We start from the raw sequence: 17,102 nt of genomic DNA on the forward strand, positions 1-17,102 counted from the left end.
ATCTTACAGAATATCTGTAAGATAATCTCTTCTGTAAGAGTCTATCTTACAAAGTCTGTTCTAGCAAAATGAGTTCTATTTCTAATACAACTTACTTGAGGCCATGTTGCTAAAGCAAACTTGTCTGATTGGCGTGCAACACTATCTTTTTGGAATCTTGGCTTTTTCTTTCCTCTTTTCTTACTCTACTTTTATGGTTTACTTTTATATGACAAGTATTACAAGCTTAAAATCGATACATGAGAAGTTAATTTTCTGACACTTAGAAAATTTAGAGGATATTGATTCACTTTGCTTTAAATCATAGGCGTTTCACCCGTTACTTTCACACTTGCTATATAGTCAGTTATCTCCACAGGTATGGCATTACAAATGCCTAGATACAAGGTCCCGTGTAGGTACCAGAGTCAGAGTGTGCCTTGTATGTGCAAGGCTGTGGTTGAAACCATGCACATTCATACGCACGCTCACCACCACCAAAGCTAAAGATGGGGGAGGGGGGTCGTAGAATCACTTTAGGATGTAAAGGAGTTGCCCTGGAGGAGTGAAATATATTATTATTGAACAATTTTTATTATTTAAGAGTATTTTTAAATAGTCTGAGTTGGATTTGGGGGTCGAAAATCCTCTGGCATACCCTTCTATATTTCCTAGGATGTTTCTGACAACTCAAGCATGTAAAGAGGAAAACCCTTATTTTCCGAATGAAAGAAGAAAAAAAAATCACCCAAAAAAGCAAGTTAACGTGGGGCTGGAGCAATAGCACAGCGGGTAGGGCGTTTGCCTTGCACGCGGCCAACCTGGGTTCAATTCCCAGCATCCCATATGGTCCCCTGAGTACTGCTAGGAGTGATTCCTGAGTGCAGAGCCAGGTGTGACCCAAAAAGCCAAAAAAAAAAAAAAAAAGCAAGTTAACGTGCCGACAATTGAAACCAACAAGGCACACGTCTGAACCTCCAGCGCCTGCTCAGCGAAGGGACGCCGCAAACCCCCGACCCACGAACCGTCGGGACACCGCCTCGCTGCCCCCAGTTCCCGTCATCCTGCGGGTCCTTCCCTTCCCCTGGCCCAAATCCCGCGTGGGCTCGTTTCCTCGCGCTAACCGCGAAGGGATGCTCGGGGGCTGGAAGATGAAGGTGGTGGGAAGGCGGTACCCGCTCAAAGTCTCGCGAGATTGATCCCGTTGCCCCGGCAACAAGCAGCTTTTTTTTTTTGCCTAGAGGGCGTGGCCCGCGCTGCGAGCGCAATGGCGGCGATCAACCATCCTTAGGTAGCCCTGGGCCAGGCTAAAGTGCGTCTGGGCGGGGAGAGGAAGGTCACTGATGTGACCCCAGGGATCGGAGACCCCTCCACCAGGCGGGGCGCCCCCACCCCGGGGGGATGCGGGCGCCCCTGGACCGGGCGCGCAGGGTTAGAAGCGCGGCCCGTCGCGCTCCAGGCCGCCTGGTCCGTCGCCTCGGCTGGTCTCGGTTCAGGTCCTGCCCCGCTTTCGGGGTCCGGACAGGTCCTGCCCCGCTTTCGGGGTCCGGACCTGCTTTCCGCCCGCGCCCCCGGCCCCGCTTTTAGTGTCAGGGATGAGAATTCGGGGTCTCAAAAATGAGGCTCTTGACCCGGAGGTTTCCGTTATCCGACTCCGTTGGCTTCCCCGCGGGCGGGGAAATCATTCATTCCGAATTGTTTGCCTTAGGAGTTCCACGCGCACCAACTTTGAGCTGCTGAGGGCTCAGTGAGAGAAATAGAATTCCGTCTAGTTTTAAACTAGTCACCAAAATAGAAAAAGAGAAGTCTATTGTAGTCTTAAAAAAAAAAAAAAACCAAACACTTTGGGCAATGAAAATTTAAACAGGAAAAAAAAAAGTTAAACTATATCACATTTCACTGCCCCAATATTGTGGGGTTATTTTTTTTTCTATTGTAACCTTTTTTAAACTTGGGGCAATGGAAAATTTAACCAGGAAAAAAAAAGTTTAACTATTTTACATTTCACTGCCTCAAGAGTGTGGGTTTTTATTTTTCTCAATTCATGATTCGTTTTAAGGCCTCAGAATCATTCTGAATTTTATATCTCTACGTGGCATTTTAAAGGGGGACAATACAATGGTTTGGCCGTTTTATTCTGGAAATTCCTTTTTACTTAAATTACCTCTTTGCTTTTTATTGTGAGCTTTGTCTTTTATGAAAATATTTACTCTTTAGATCTTTAAAATAGGAAATGTTATTAGCTTTGTTCTATACGATTTTAGAGAATCCTGTTATGGTTGCTAATTGAAAACAATATTTTGGAATGCACATGTAATGTGAGAAATAATTACGACCTAAAAAGAAAACTGTCAAATAAATTCTTTAGTAATTATTTTACAGCTATTCATAATAAAAGAAATTTTGAGCCAAATATTGAAAGATGTCAGAAGACTCGGATAAGGAAGACTTTTCAGACAGATCAGCCACTGACGAGGATGAATCAGTATGTTTTCCTCAACTTTAACTTCACTTAAGATAAAAGCTATTATAAATGCAAATTCCCTAAAATATTATAAAACCAGTGTGATATAAAAGTAAACAGACTGTTTAATCAGTTTTTTTTGAAGTTAGGAAATCATTTGAAAGCTATAATGCTATAATATGTGTTAGTTATTATAGCCTTCAGTTTTTTAATCAAATGGCCATCATCATCATCATCCCGTTGACCACCGAATTTCTCAAGCAGTCTCAGTAACGTCTTCATTCGTCCTAGCCCTGAGATATAAGAAACCTCTCCTTACTTGTCCTTCCCAATGATGCCACATTGGAGGCTCTTTCAGGGTCAGGGGAATGAGACCCAGCATTGTTACTGGTTTTGGCATATGAATACACCACAGGGAGTTTGTGAGGCTCTCCCATGTGGGCAGGAAACTCTCAGTAGCCTGCTGGTTCTCAGAGAGGGAGAAGTAGGCTATAAGAAGTCGTGTGGCCACAAAGTGGCTGCATGCTTCCAGGACCTTGCTTTTAAGTCTCTCGATGTTGGCCGTTGATGGGATTACAGGGATTACAGGCCGCTGGGGGCAGTCCCTGGGTGTGACCGTCTAGCTACTGGAAAGTGGGAAATCTGGGCGGAAGAGGCCCAGTCCCTATCCGAGCAGGCTTGGAGGTCTCAGCCCCAGGTCCCACACACCTGGGTTCCTCTGCCTGTAGCTTCATGCTTGAGGCTCGTCCAAACATGTGAAGAGGGGCCTTGAGTATGGCCGTGGCTAAGGCTCCAGAGGGCTTCGGCCGAGGGAGCTCTGCTCGGGTTGGGGAGGGAAACTGGAACCCATCCCCAAGAAGACAGCCAGGTACTCAGGCCAGAGACTCTCTTCCAGAAGCTTGCTTTTAAGTCTCTGGTTGGCCTTTGATGGAATTACAGGGCGCCCCGGGGCATTCCCTGGGTGTGACCGCCTAGCTACTGGAAAATGGGAAATCTGGGCAGAAAATCAAATGCCATAATAAATTTAATGTAGTGTGGATACAAAGGACTTGAGGAAAAAGGAAGGAGGCAGAAGCAAGATCATCTTTTTTTAAGATAGTGTGTTTCTCAGGCCGTAGAAATAGTACAGCAGGCAAGGTCCTTACTTTGCATGCAGGTGACCTGAGTTTGGTCCCCTGACACCATACGTGGTTCTCTAAGAAATGCCAGGAGGAAGCCTGAGCATAGCTGGGTATGAGCCCTCCCCCAACCTCTCCAAAAAAACTAAAAGTAGTTTGGTTCTGTTACATATTTCTAGGATACTTCCTTCACATTTTAGAATAGTATTAATTATCATGTGTGTAAATTAAGGTCTCAAAATAATTTCCCCCAGAAGATGCCCTTTCATCCAGTGGCTTTCTCAGGTTTTTTTTTTTGTTTGTTTTTTGTTTTTTTTTTTGTTTTGTTTTTGGGTCACACCCGGCAATGCACTGGGATTACTCCTGGCTCTTCACTCAGGAATTACCCCTGGCGGTGCTCAGGGGACCAGATGGGATGCTGGGATTAGAACCCGGTCGGCCGCCCGCGTGCAAGGCAAACGCCCTACCCGCTGTGCTATCGCTCCAGCCCCTCTCAGGTTTTTTTCTACCTTTTTTTTTTTTTATTTCTCACTTTGTTGTTGTTCTTCTTCAGTTTGTTCAAATTGTTTTGCAAAATTTTCCAAGAATCATGGAACTTGATTCCTTCCCTACGAATCATTACTATGAGCTTACCTAGTAGGAGACTTTGAAAAATTGAAAAGCTTCAGTAACTTTGAAATAATGAGTACTTTGACACCAGTAACCCATAATAATCCTTAATTATTCATAAAAGTTTAAACATGTGGGGACAGAAGCCATAGAACAATGGGTAGGGCACTTGCCTTGTACAGTCTACCAGGGCTTGATCCCCGGTATTCCACATGGTCCACTGTGCATCACCAGGAGTAATTCCTGAGGGCAGAGCCAAGAGTAATTCCTAAGAAATACCAGGTATGCTCCCACCCACCCTCACCTCTCTCCCCAAAAAAGCAGTTTAAAGATGTATATTCAACAATAAGTAGTAAGATGGGTGTAAATTTTTTAACTCTCTTGTTTCAGGATGAGGATTCTTATATGAAATTTGTGAGTGAAGATATACATCCATGTGCAGTTTTGGCAGGTGTGAATTTACTCATATGTTCTTCCTTCTTTTTTTCTAACTAAATGAGAGTGCTCACTACTTTATCATTTAAAATAAGGATTTATCAACATTTATCTAACTGTTTAAATGTATTTTATTATGACGTTATAGTGTTTTAGAGATACAAATGTTTTAGAAAGATGAATACCTCTAAATACAAATTTTATGATGATGTTAAAGTGTTTTAGAGATACAATGTTTTATAAATACAAATACCTCTATTTAAATACAAATATATCTTTATTTAAATTTCAGATGTACACTATGTCTTCTAAATATGTACATACCTGTCACAATATTTTAAATTGAAGAACATTTTAGTTTATCTTGTGTTTTTCACTACCATCCTGAAACTTATTTTCACTTTGGTTACAAACACTAATCTCCATCTAGCTTGTCTTCTAGATTCTAGCTTCTTAAACTGTCAGTTTCAACCCATATGGAGTCATCTAACTGAATGTGGGGTCATTTAAAAATAAATTTATCATTAATTTATTTATGATCCATTATCATAGTAACAGATGTTTGATTTGTAAAAACAGATATTTGATTTGTAAAAACCAATGTTTGAATGTTTGAATTTTATCTACTGTAACTTTTCAAAAGTTTCACAGAAGCAGACTAACATGTCTTTGACTTAGCATCTTGATTTTGAGTTATATCCATGGTGTCGCATAATTAAGGTTATTTTTATTGTCAAATAGTATTATGTGGATAGAATATAGTGTTTCCTTGCATTGGTAGTTGTTTGAATTGTACCCATCTTTGAGCTATTATGAATAAAGTTCTTACGGACATTTTTATACAACTCTGTTAAGTACCTGAGAGTGGCACTATTAGGTCATATGCTAAGTATGAAGTCAACCTTACAGAACTACTTATTTTCCCAAATGGTTTTACACTTGCTTTCGCATCACCATCAATTTCTGTCTTTGCCATAAATGTCTGTCATTTCATTCATTCCAATTGTGCTTTCCCTTTGACTGTAATGACTTGCTCAAAGTCTTTTTTAGTTCCAGTGCGTGAATCAGTTCTGTGTTGGCATTTGTTATTTTTTGTGTAAAAACAGATTATATTTTTTATTCTTCAGCCATGAATGCTATGTTGTATAGATTGAGTGCTTTTGGACCATATCAGTACTTCTAGAAGGCAATTAGTCTAGTTAATTTGTTTGTTTGTTTGTTTGTTTTGGATTTGAAGCCACACCTGGAGATGCTCAGGGCTTACTCCTGCTCAGTACTCATGGACACATAGGATCTATTTTTGTTCTAGGGCCACATCTGATTCTGAAGGTGTTCAGGGGTCATATGTGGTGGCCAGGTTCATATATGGTGGCCAGGGTCATAGCAGCAGCAGCATGCTAGACAAGTACTAACCTTAGTGCTATTTCTCTCGCCCTAGCCTAGTTAGTTTTAGATTCTAAATTCTGCCTCCTCTCTGCATGCAGAGTTTCTAATCTCAGTTCAGATCCTTAAGACTTTGATATGCTGGTTTGGTTCTCTTTCCTATTGCTGTATAGTTCAGGGGTTCTGAGACTTGTGCAAATGGTTCAGATCTCTTTTCTAAGCTCTGATCTGAACTGGCCTGTGCATGAGTATTATTATTCAAGGTTGAAGCTGAGAAGTGTGTGTGTGTGTGTGTGTGTGTGTGTGTGTGTTTTAAAATTCCAGTTCCATTCTTGTGTGTGTAAGTATCTCTGTTTGTTTAGCTTAAGAAATGTCTGAGATTCGTGCTGGTTCATTCACAGATCTAGGATATTCTTCTCTGTTCTTTTATTCTCTCTCTCTCTTTCAGATTCCCTCCACACTGGAGGTCCTTTCTGTTAAGAAAGGGTTTTCTTTTTGAGCCTGAGCTACTTCTGCCACTGCCCATTAGGGTGAATGGAGTTTGTCTCACAGTGGAGCAAGAGGAAACTCATGTATCTGCATGTCCCTTCCCTAAATGTTGACTCCACAATCCATTTGCTTTAGTTTACTTTTCAGACTCCTCCAGTAGATATGTTTTGTATTATTTGTTGTAATCACTGGAGGGAGACTTACATAGACTTATGTTGGCACAGAAGGACTGGGATTCTTTTTTTTTATTTTTTGCTTCTTGAGTCACACCTGGTGATGCACAGGGATTACTCCTGCCTCGTGCACTAAGGAATTACTCTTGATAGTGCTCAGGGGACCATATGGGATGCTGGGAATTGAACCCGGGTCGGCCGCGTGCAAAGCAAATGCCCTACCCACTGTGCTTTCCTTCCAGCCCAAAAACTGGAATTCTTGCCTGTTAACTTTTGATTGAATAACAGAACTTGTTAAATATTGCACGCCAATTGTGGATTTTGGTGTGTCCAATGAAAGAGCATTGGGCTTTGCTCTAACACAAGTTGCCTGTGAGTTAGTTTTATTAGGTTAAGGGTTGCTTATCAGCCATGTTGCAATAGTCCAAAGTGGGCTTATTTTACACCAGGCTGAGTCCTCCTGTCAGTTAGGCCAACTCAGCTTCTCTACCTCTTCAGAAGAGACTTGCCCGACCATCCCACCTAAAGTAATACCCCCCATTATTACTCTAATTGTATTTGTTGTATTTGAAGGAATATAACATTTATCTCCATCTGAAATGATCTTATTTCCATTTTTCTTCTATGTTCAATTACAGTGTCAGTTAAGACAGTGGAACTTTTTTCCGCATCTGTATCATTAGTGTGTGTTTACAGTCTTGGTATATAGTAGTAGGTATTTAATAACGATATTTAAATAAATGAATCTAAATAGGAAATCTGAAAAATTAACAAGTGAGGGTAATATTATTGCATATTTTGATGTAGCAAGAGTCATGTTACAAGAGACCAAAATAATATAGAAATAAAGCAATAGAATAGACGTTACTTTGACTCCTCATGCAATGACCATATCTGCGATTGTTCAGAATAACTCAAGATTTGTTGTAGGCCAAAAAAGTCATAATTTGAGAGTGAAAAAACTAGAGGAGTCAGTGAGACAAATATAGAAGCAACTTTGTTAAAGGGGGTAAACCTAGATGTGTTACAGCCTTGTAAAAGACAAGGGAAAGGAGATAGAGTAGCGGTTATCAGCCTCAGATTCTTACCTCACAGCTGTCCACTGAAAAGGCAGCACCTCTTGGCTACCTCGTTGGACAACCCCTTTGCACTTTGATTCCTGTCCCTGGGGCAGGGATTCCTGTCAGACAGTGGCCCTAGAATGAAAAGTTGTGACTGAGTTCACTAGCAACTTTTGAGAATATAGTTCCACTAGATGGTAAAGAATTATGGTCAATGAGTATATTTAACAGTTCACTAGACAGATATTTTTCTTAGTGTGACTAAAATCAAGACCATTCACTAGAAAAGCTGCAAGAAACAAATGTTTGGGGAGTTACAGTGAGAATTTAACATAAACCATGTATCAGGTCAACAGCTATTTAACGGTTATGAAAGTCAGTTGTTAGAAAATTTTATTAATACTGTTAGCTTTTAAATGCCAGGTGGCTGGAACAAAAAGTACAGTAGATCAGGCATTTGCCTTGAATGCCATTGATCTTGTTTGTTTCCTGGCACACAGTATGGTCCCCCAAACACCACCAGGAGTAATCTCTGAGCACAGAGCCAGTAGTAAGCCCTGAGTACCACCAGTGTAAAAAATATTATGATAATATTTATTTTAATGCCCATGGTATCATAAAGTAAAATTAATAGGAACTGATATTTTTCTTCTTGTTACAATTAATTGTATTTGAATCATTTTGCAGCTGACAGTATCAGTGACCCATTTTTCCCCCGAACTACACAGATAGTATTGGAATATCAGCTGGGGAGATGGGTGCCACGTCTTCGAGAACCCCGAGATTTATATGGTGTATCTTCTTCTGGTCCTCTGAGCCCAACACGGTGGCCATACCACTGTGAGGTCATTGATGAAAAGGTCCAACATATAGGTATGTTCTTAACAGTTTTGAGAATTCAAACATTAGCAGATTTCAAATTTACGTTGTCACTCTTGGTTTTAGTAAGGAAACTCAGGGTGTTCCAAAGAAAATCCAACAGAATATAACATAACCATAAAAAATTACAAGTTTTCTAGTAGTTATGTTTAAAATCATAAAAAGAAGCAAGTGAAATTGGCTACATAAATATAAATATTTTTATTTCACTGAAGTTTGTCCGAAACTATTTTCTTCTTTTTTCTACATAAAGTCTTCAGAACTGGTGTTCTTACATTTCAATTCAGATTGTTGATATTCCCTATTTTTGGTAACCTGTTGGCCTAAATAGAGAGACTTAAACCACTAACATAGCTTTGGTGATGTTATACAATCCAACAGCATGGAGCAACCAAGTAGAGAATATACTCTGTGCCACTGAGTTCTGGCCTTTCCCCAAGCCTTCATTTATGTGGGTTTTGGCTTTTCAAGCCACTGCTGGCAGTGTTTCAGGAACCACGTACTAGAGATCAGACCCAGGGATCCTGCATGCAGAGCATGGGTATAACCCACTGAGCTCAAGGTCACATATGTACCATATATATAATACGTATATCCATCATCTCACACACTTCTCGTTATTCTGTGCCAGTGGCACCAACCTCAGTTGCCTCTGAAGTGTTGTGACTATTATATATTTATGGCCCAGATTATATTTATGACCATCAGAATAACACGTTCAAGCACTAGCATCCGGGGTTTCCAGCGGAGGCTGGCCGTGTCCTTGTTGAGTAACCGTATGTTTGATCTAAACTACCCAGTCTCTAGCCTCTCATAAAAATTAATAACCATTGGGCCAAGAGCCCCTCCACAGTGTGTCATATTGTTAGCATAAACTCTGATGTGACCCAGTCTCCCTAGGCAAACAGACTGTTATCCCAAGGTCCTAGAGGTTATCATCTAGAAGTTTCACAAGGGCCAAATCTTTCTGTGTGTAGAGCATTGAACACCCGGTGCCTGCTGAGTTAATCCTTTACTACACAGCGAGGGTGCCTATTTTCCCAGACACTTTCAACACTTGTTTTATCTCTCTTTTCTCTGATTTTTTACAACCTAACACACTACTTTATGTGTGTTGTTGCTTTTGTTTATATATTTTTATGAGTTACCATAAACATCGCTGTATATTGAGTTGCTTAGTTTTTATATTGTGGTAAGAATAAATAAAAGGGGACTTACCTTCATATGTCTTTAAGTGTGCAGTAGTGCTAACCACAGGTACCGTGTTGTTCCAGAATGCACTCGTCTTGCATTACTGAAGCTTTAAAACTAATGATTAGCTGTATGTCATTTTCCACATCCTGCTTGCCATGCCAGCACCTACCATCTTGGTTTCTTACATGACATTGATAATTTTAGGTATTTCATGTAAGTAAAATCTTGGTATTATATCATCTTTCAATAATATTTCTTATAGTATAATGACTTCATGCTTTATACTGCAAGATTTCCTTTTAAAATGTGAATTACCTACCTTTGTATAATAGCATACCTTATTTATCCATTGATGGTCATTTAGGTTATTTATGTTGGATATTGTATTTCTGCAGCTAATAGGTACATACATGTCTACAAGTTTCCTTATTTTGCTTCTTTTGTAAATGGAAGTGGAGTCACAAAATCTTGTAGTAGTTGTATTTTTAATTTTTTAAAGAACAGCCATACTATTTCTCATATTGGTTACAATATTTTTTTAAAGTATTTTTGGGTCACACCCGGCGATGCACAGGGGTCACTCCTGGCTCATGCACTCAGGAATTACTCCTGGCAGTGCTCGAGGGACCATATGGGATGCTGGGAATCAAACCCAGGTCGGCCGCATGCAAGGCAAATGCCCTCCCCGCTGTGCTATGGCTCCAGCCCCTGGTTACAACATATTTTTATTCTCACCAATAGTATGCAAGTGTACAAGTCTTCTAACTTATATTCTCACCAGCACTTGTCTTTTTTTTTAACAGCTATGTGATTATATCTCACTGTTATTTTGACTTACATTTCCCTGAAGATAAGTGATATTTACAGTGTAGTCCCGATCAAAATACCTATGGCATTTTTAAGTAACAACAACAAAAAAAATCCTGTAAAATTCAGATAGAATTACACACAGAAAAAAATGTCTTAACAAAGAAAAAGCTGGAGGCATAAAACTTTGATTTCAAAATATATCATAAAAGTATAGTAATCAAAGTATTATAATGTTGGCATATAACACAAAAGCTAATCAAGCAGAGCAGAGAGACCAGAACAAAAAAAAAAAACTTACAGGGGGCTGGAGTGATAGCACAGCGGGTAGGGCGTTTGCCTTGCACTCGTTTGACCCAGGTTCGATTCCCAGCATCCTATTGGTCCTCTGAGCACCGCCAGGGGTAATTCCTGAGTGCAAAGCCAGGAATAACCCCTATGCATCGCCGGGTGTGACCCAAAAAGAAAAATTAAACTTACAGATAATTATCAACTAATTTTTACACGGATGCTAATACAATGAGAAAAGGAGAGTTTTTTCAAATTTTGTTTTAAAAAATCTTGAATATCAATACAGAAAAAAAAAAAAAGTTGGAGCCACATCTTACACCAGACAGAAAGACAGCCAAAGAGCCACCTTACATAGCAGGTAAGGGGCTTGCCTTGCACACAGCCAACCCAGATTCAATAATTAGCACCATATGTCATCACCCAAGCACTGCCAGGAGTTATCCCTCAGCATAGAGCAAGGAAGAGGCCTCTTAGGTTGGCCCAAAACATTCCCTCCGCAAAAGAACAATCCAAAATGGATTAAAGACTTTAACATAAAGCCTGAAAACTGTCACATTTCTAGAAGAAAATGTAGAGGAAATATTTCACAGCATTACTTTTGGCAATGATATCGTCATGATACTGAAAGTAATATACAGACAGGACCTCATTAAAATTAAAATTAAAATGTCTACACATAAAAGGAAACAATAGTGGTGGGAAAAAATCTATGAAATGGGAAAAATACTTGCAAACCATGTATCCAATCAGGTTAATCTCTAAAATATGTAAGAAATTTATACAACTTAGTAGACTAGAATGAGCCACATCTATTCAAGCGTAATCGTCCAATTCGGGTTGTTAGGCATTCGAATGAATCAATGCTCATGGCCAATTCATGTTGACAAGGACACCAACACCACTGATGCCTCTATTGTCGCATGTTCCGAGGAACAATTCTTCTCCAGTGTCGAAAATGGTGTGATGTGATTGATGTCTTCTCGTTTTGGTCAGACCAATGATGTTGTACTTGATCTTCTACGCTTGCACCATCAGGTCCTCAGGCAACCACAAGCTAACGTCCGAGCTCACAAAGCTGTGCAGAGATGTGATAAAGGAAGACCTCAAAGAGAGAAGAGCAGCAGTGTTGGCCAGTGTAGCAGAAGCCGGGAAAAGTATTCGCAATGCTCGCCTATCCTTCGCCAACTACAAGACCAGGTGACTGCCCTCCGACGTCCTGATGGATCTATCACATCTTCCAGAAAGGCAGTGGAGAGGATTATTCACGACTTCTACTCGGATCGCTTTGACAGCCATGTCCACCTGCCCACATACCAAATTCCGAAGGATGGATGTGTCGTTCCCAACATCCTCCCTTCTGAAATCTGACACCGCATTTCGTTGGTAAAGACGTGTACAGCACCTGGTCCAGACAAGGTCAGACCTGAACACCTGAAGAATCTGCCGCCAGTACTCATCAATACACTGGCCTGACTCTTCACACACTACCTGTCTGAATGCAAGGTTCCATCCCAGTGGAACACCAGTAGGACCGTTCTGTTGTACAAGAAGGGAAACATCCACAACATCGGCAGCTATCGCCCAATCTGCCTGCTGTCTGTCATCTACAATTTGTTCACTCGTGTCATCCTGAATAGAATAGGCAGAACACTAGATGAAGGACAACCATGTGAGCAAGCCGGGTTCTGAAGGGGATTCAGCACGATAGACCATATCCATACAGTGACCAAGCTCATTGAAGTTTCGAGAGAGTTCAAGATGCCGCTCTGTCTAACGTTCATCGACTTAAACGCCTTCGATTCTGTTGAGACTGAAGCGGTCATTGAAGCCCTAGCCACACAGGGCATTCAAACTCAGTATATCAAAATCCTCCATGAGCTGTATTGTGGATTCACCACCAGGATCTCACCATTCTACAAGGAAGTGATCATTGATGTAAAGAGAGGGGTGTGGCAGGGTGAGAGCATTTCACCAAAACTCTTCAGTGCCACCCTCGAGAACATCATGCAATGACTGGAATGGGAAGGAATGGGAGTGAAGATAGACGGTCGGCAATTAACTACCTCTGCTTCGCTGATGACATAATTCTCATAACACCAAACATTAGCCAAGTGGCACAAATGCTGGCTGACTTCGACCACGAGTGTGGAAAGGTCGGACTGCAGCTGAATCTCAACAAGACGATGCTCATGAAAAACAAACTAGTCCCTGAAGCTCCATTTGTTCTCAATGCAACGAACATCTCCGAATGCAGCAGCTATGTGTACCTGGGTCGAGAAATCAACATGAGGAATGACTTGGTGCCAGAACTGCGCAGGAGGAAGAGAGCGGCGTGGAATGCCTTCAAGAGCATCGAAGAAGTGGTTAAGAGAATGAAGAACCTCTGACTCCGGGCACATCTTTTCAATTCCACCGTTCTTTTTGCACTAACATATGCCTCAGAGACCTGGGCCCTACGCAAACAGGATGAGAATGCTATTAGGGTATCCCAAAGAGGAATCGGAAGAGCTACGCTAGGAGTATCACATCTCACTCAAGTGAGAGAAGGAGTCCAGAGTTCTGACCTCCATCGATGGTCAAAAATCAGGGACGCTGTCTCGTTTGCCAAGGTATCAAAAATCAGATGGGCCAGTCATGTAATGCGATTCAGAGACAACTGCTGGACTAGAGCTGTTACCAACTGGATTCCACGGGACGTCAGAAGACCGCGTGGCCGCCCACCAACTAGATGGTCAGATTTCTTCGTCAAATCCCTGAATGAATGATTTGAGGCTCTTCCTGTTCCTGGAGCAAGCAAATATCATTGGGCTGCACTAGCACGCGGCAGGGACAAATGGAGACGTTACTGGCGCCCACTCGATCAAATTGAAGATCAACGGGATGACAAGTGATACAAGTGATAGTAGACTAGAAGACATATCTCCGAAGAAGACATACAAGTGGCTAAGGAATGTATTGAGTTTCTGTGTGAACTTTATTTGCCCATTTTACTTTTTGTATTTTTATTTTCTTCTTCATCAGTAAATATTCTCCTAGACTTACTGTGTCATATACATCCCACAATTTGTTGTTGTTGTTGTTTGCTCTGTGCCTTTTGCCATGACAAGAAGCTAATATCAGCAGCCTGATGGGGCCTTCAGACTTTCTGATACCCCAAAATTGCCGCTGTGCCTTTGGCGAGATCCCAACAACTTGGGTCCAAGTTTACCAAGAAATTAAATGGCCAAAAGTTAGGTATGTGGGAGCCACACCCACAAAGCACCTCCAGCTCAGCTGTACAATCTCATTTATTGCCCTTATATTCAAGACCCATAAATCCCAAGAGAGTTCAAAAGCCGCAGTTAGGGCCGGCAGCACATAAGCCAATAATTATTTCTTTGGAAAAGATGGAAACAAGGGCCATGATCCAGAGACACACAAGAGAATCTCTGAGCAGAGCAGCTCACTGCAGAGATGCCTCTGGACTTTAAGCCAGGCCGACTTCACCGGGGTGCCTCAGAGGGGGCCAGGTCCCTCCACCTGCCCCCAAAGAACCCTGGCGGCCGCCAACTACCAGAACCCCATGAGAAGCCCAGGTACACGGGTTCAGTGACAGCAAAGTCCAGGCCTCGAGGGATAGGGAATGGGTTAGTCCTCATCTCCACGTCCGCATGGGACCTGGAGGTCACACCCACAAACTGCCTCCAGCTGCTGTTTAAGCTCTTTAATGGCCATGATCCAGAGACACACAAAAGAATCTCCAACTGAGCAGCTCACTGCAGAGATTTCTCCAGACCTAATTAAAATTTTAGAATTCCAGGAGAGCGCGGCCGCGACATCTTATACTATTCATAACTCTGGCCTTTCATGAGGCTGTCTCTGGTTCGATGTCCCCAGCACCACAGGTGCTCTGGCCTTTCACGAGGCTGTCCCTGGTTTAATGTCCACGGCACCACAGATGAGCTCCTAAGTACTGCCACGAGTAACACTGAGCATAGACAGGGGTGGCTCAAAAAAACAAAAAAACCCTCGGGGCTGGAGTGATAGCACAGTGGGTAGGGAGATTGCCTTGCACGCGGCTGACCCAGGTTTGATTCCTCCACCCTCTCGGAGAGCCCAGCAAGCTACCAAGAGTATCCTGCCCACACGGCAGAGCCTGGCAAGCTACCCGTGGCGTATTCGATATGCCAAAACCAGTAACAACAAGTATCACAATGGAGATGTTACTGGTGCCCACTCGAGCAACTCGATGAGCAACGATGACTGTGATGCGCCATACAGTGATTTGGAAGAAGGTGCAAATGAAATGTTACAAGTTCTGCTATAGTGTGACAGGTTCATTAATCCTGTGAGCAGGTAAAAGCCAGCCCTATAAGACACAGCCATTTAAGTCTCAATATACCGATGAAGTAGTTTTAAAATATGCAATAAAATCTCCCTGTTTTATTTTGGAGTTCCTGTTCAAGTCATGTTCTCTTTTTGTCCCCAGAATGGACTCCTTCTCGTCCTGAGCCAGTGTACGTTCCCACTGGCCTAGAGATAGAACCCCTCTATCTGAATTCCAAGGAAGATACAGTTGTTTATCTAGCTGAAGACGGTGAGCATATTTAAATTCTGATTTAAATCCTTAGTAACATTTCTTTTGCTGCTTGTTGTGGCAGTTTTAGATAATCAGGTTGCTCCTCTCTCCATAAAGATATTTAGTTACATGTTGATTCAAATGTTGATTTAGTGCTAATCATAATTTTTGAAGGATTGCTGCTGCCATTTATATAAAATTACTTTTTTTTTTTTTTTGCTTTTTGGGTCACACCTGGCAATGCACAGGGGTTAATCCTGGCTCTGCACTCAGGAATTACCCCTGGCGGTGCTCAGGGGACCATATGGGATGCTGGGAATCGAACCCGGGTCGGCCGCGTGCAAAGCAAATGCCCTACCCGCTGTGCTATTGCTCCAGCCCTTAAAATTACTTTTAAATAAAAGCTTATGTTCGTTCTTTGAATGGAGAATTATATTTAGAAATAATTATGCCTCACATCAGTTTTCAAAGATAGCCAGTGGGAGTGCTCTACAACTATTGTTTTTTCCTCCAGTAAAAGCTCACATTCTTGTTTCATTTTGTTTTGGGGAGCCACAGCCAGCAGTGCTCAGGATTTGCTCTTGGCTTTGTGCTCAGGGATCACTTCTGGCGATGCTCTGGGAACCATGTACAATGCCAGGGACTAAACCCGGTTTGGGTGTGGGACGGGGGATAGGTAAGACAGAGAAGGGACCGGTATGACAGTGATAGCTGGAAATTATCACATTGGACAAGAACTGAGTGTTGAAAGTAGATAAAGGAATATATCAGATAACTTTTCAGTATCTGTATTGCAAACCCCAATGCCTGAAAGGAAGGAGGGAGGAAGACGGAGAGGGAGAGAGAGAGGAAGGGGGGAGAGAGAGGGAATGTAAACAGAACTTGGTACCTCTCTCTCTGTCTCTCTCTATATATGTTTGTTCTTTTAATATATATTTAATATAAATATATAGATATATATTCTTTTCTTATCAGTCTACAAAGAACCATGTTTTGTATATTCCCGAGTGGGAGGTAACCGAACATCCCTGAAGCAGCCTGTGGATAACTGTGACGACACTTTGATATTTGAAGCAAGGTTTGAGAGTGGGAATCTACAGAAGGTAGTCAAAGTGTAGGTCTTAATTATTATTGTTTGAGGATCTAGAACATAACCAACTGTTACTTTCTATTAAGCACATTCAAGGTTTAGTATCTTTTTCTTAAAATAGAGATGTTAATTTAATATTATTGAAGGGATAAGAAAGTTTCTAGGTTAAAGTAATGTGGATAATCAGAAGTTAAATTTAAGCAAGTTTCTGCACCATACTTATTTATTTATTTTTGTTTGGGGGCCATACCCAGGGGTGCTTAGGTCTTACTCCTGGTGGTGCTTGAGAGACCATATGTGGCTCTGGGGATCAAAACCAAGTGAACTGTATGCAAGACCACATATCTTAATTGCTGTACTATCTCCCTGGCCTCTGTACCATACTTTTTTTTTTTTTTTTTTTTGCTTTTTGGGTCATACCTGGCGTTGCACAGGGGTTACTCCTGGCTCATGCACGCAGGAATCACTGCTGGCGGTGCTCAGGGGACCATATGGGATGCTGGGAATCGAACCCGGGTCAACCGCACGCAAGGCAAATGCCCTACCCGCTGTGCTATCGTTCCAGCCCCTGT

General features: G+C 41.8%; 1 protein-coding gene across 1 annotated transcript in view; it reads left to right on the top strand.

Annotated features, from left to right (window-relative positions):
* Nucleotides 1-2,401: 2,401 nt before the first annotated feature.
* The window catches only part of AGBL3 (AGBL carboxypeptidase 3), a 38,362-nt gene continuing 23,661 nt past the window's right edge, over nucleotides 2,402-17,102 (top strand). Inside the window, exons 1-5 of the mRNA XM_055145507.1 lie at nucleotides 2,402-2,464; nucleotides 4,561-4,621; nucleotides 8,399-8,584; nucleotides 15,351-15,458; nucleotides 16,416-16,554. Of these exons, the coding sequence (XP_055001482.1) occupies nucleotides 2,402-2,464; nucleotides 4,561-4,621; nucleotides 8,399-8,584; nucleotides 15,351-15,458; nucleotides 16,416-16,554 (557 nt within the window). The remainder of the gene's footprint in view (nucleotides 2,465-4,560; nucleotides 4,622-8,398; nucleotides 8,585-15,350; nucleotides 15,459-16,415; nucleotides 16,555-17,102) is intronic.

Source organism: Sorex araneus, chromosome 1, assembly GCF_027595985.1.
Source record: "Sorex araneus isolate mSorAra2 chromosome 1, mSorAra2.pri, whole genome shotgun sequence".
NCBI lineage: Eukaryota > Metazoa > Chordata > Mammalia > Eulipotyphla > Soricidae > Sorex > Sorex araneus.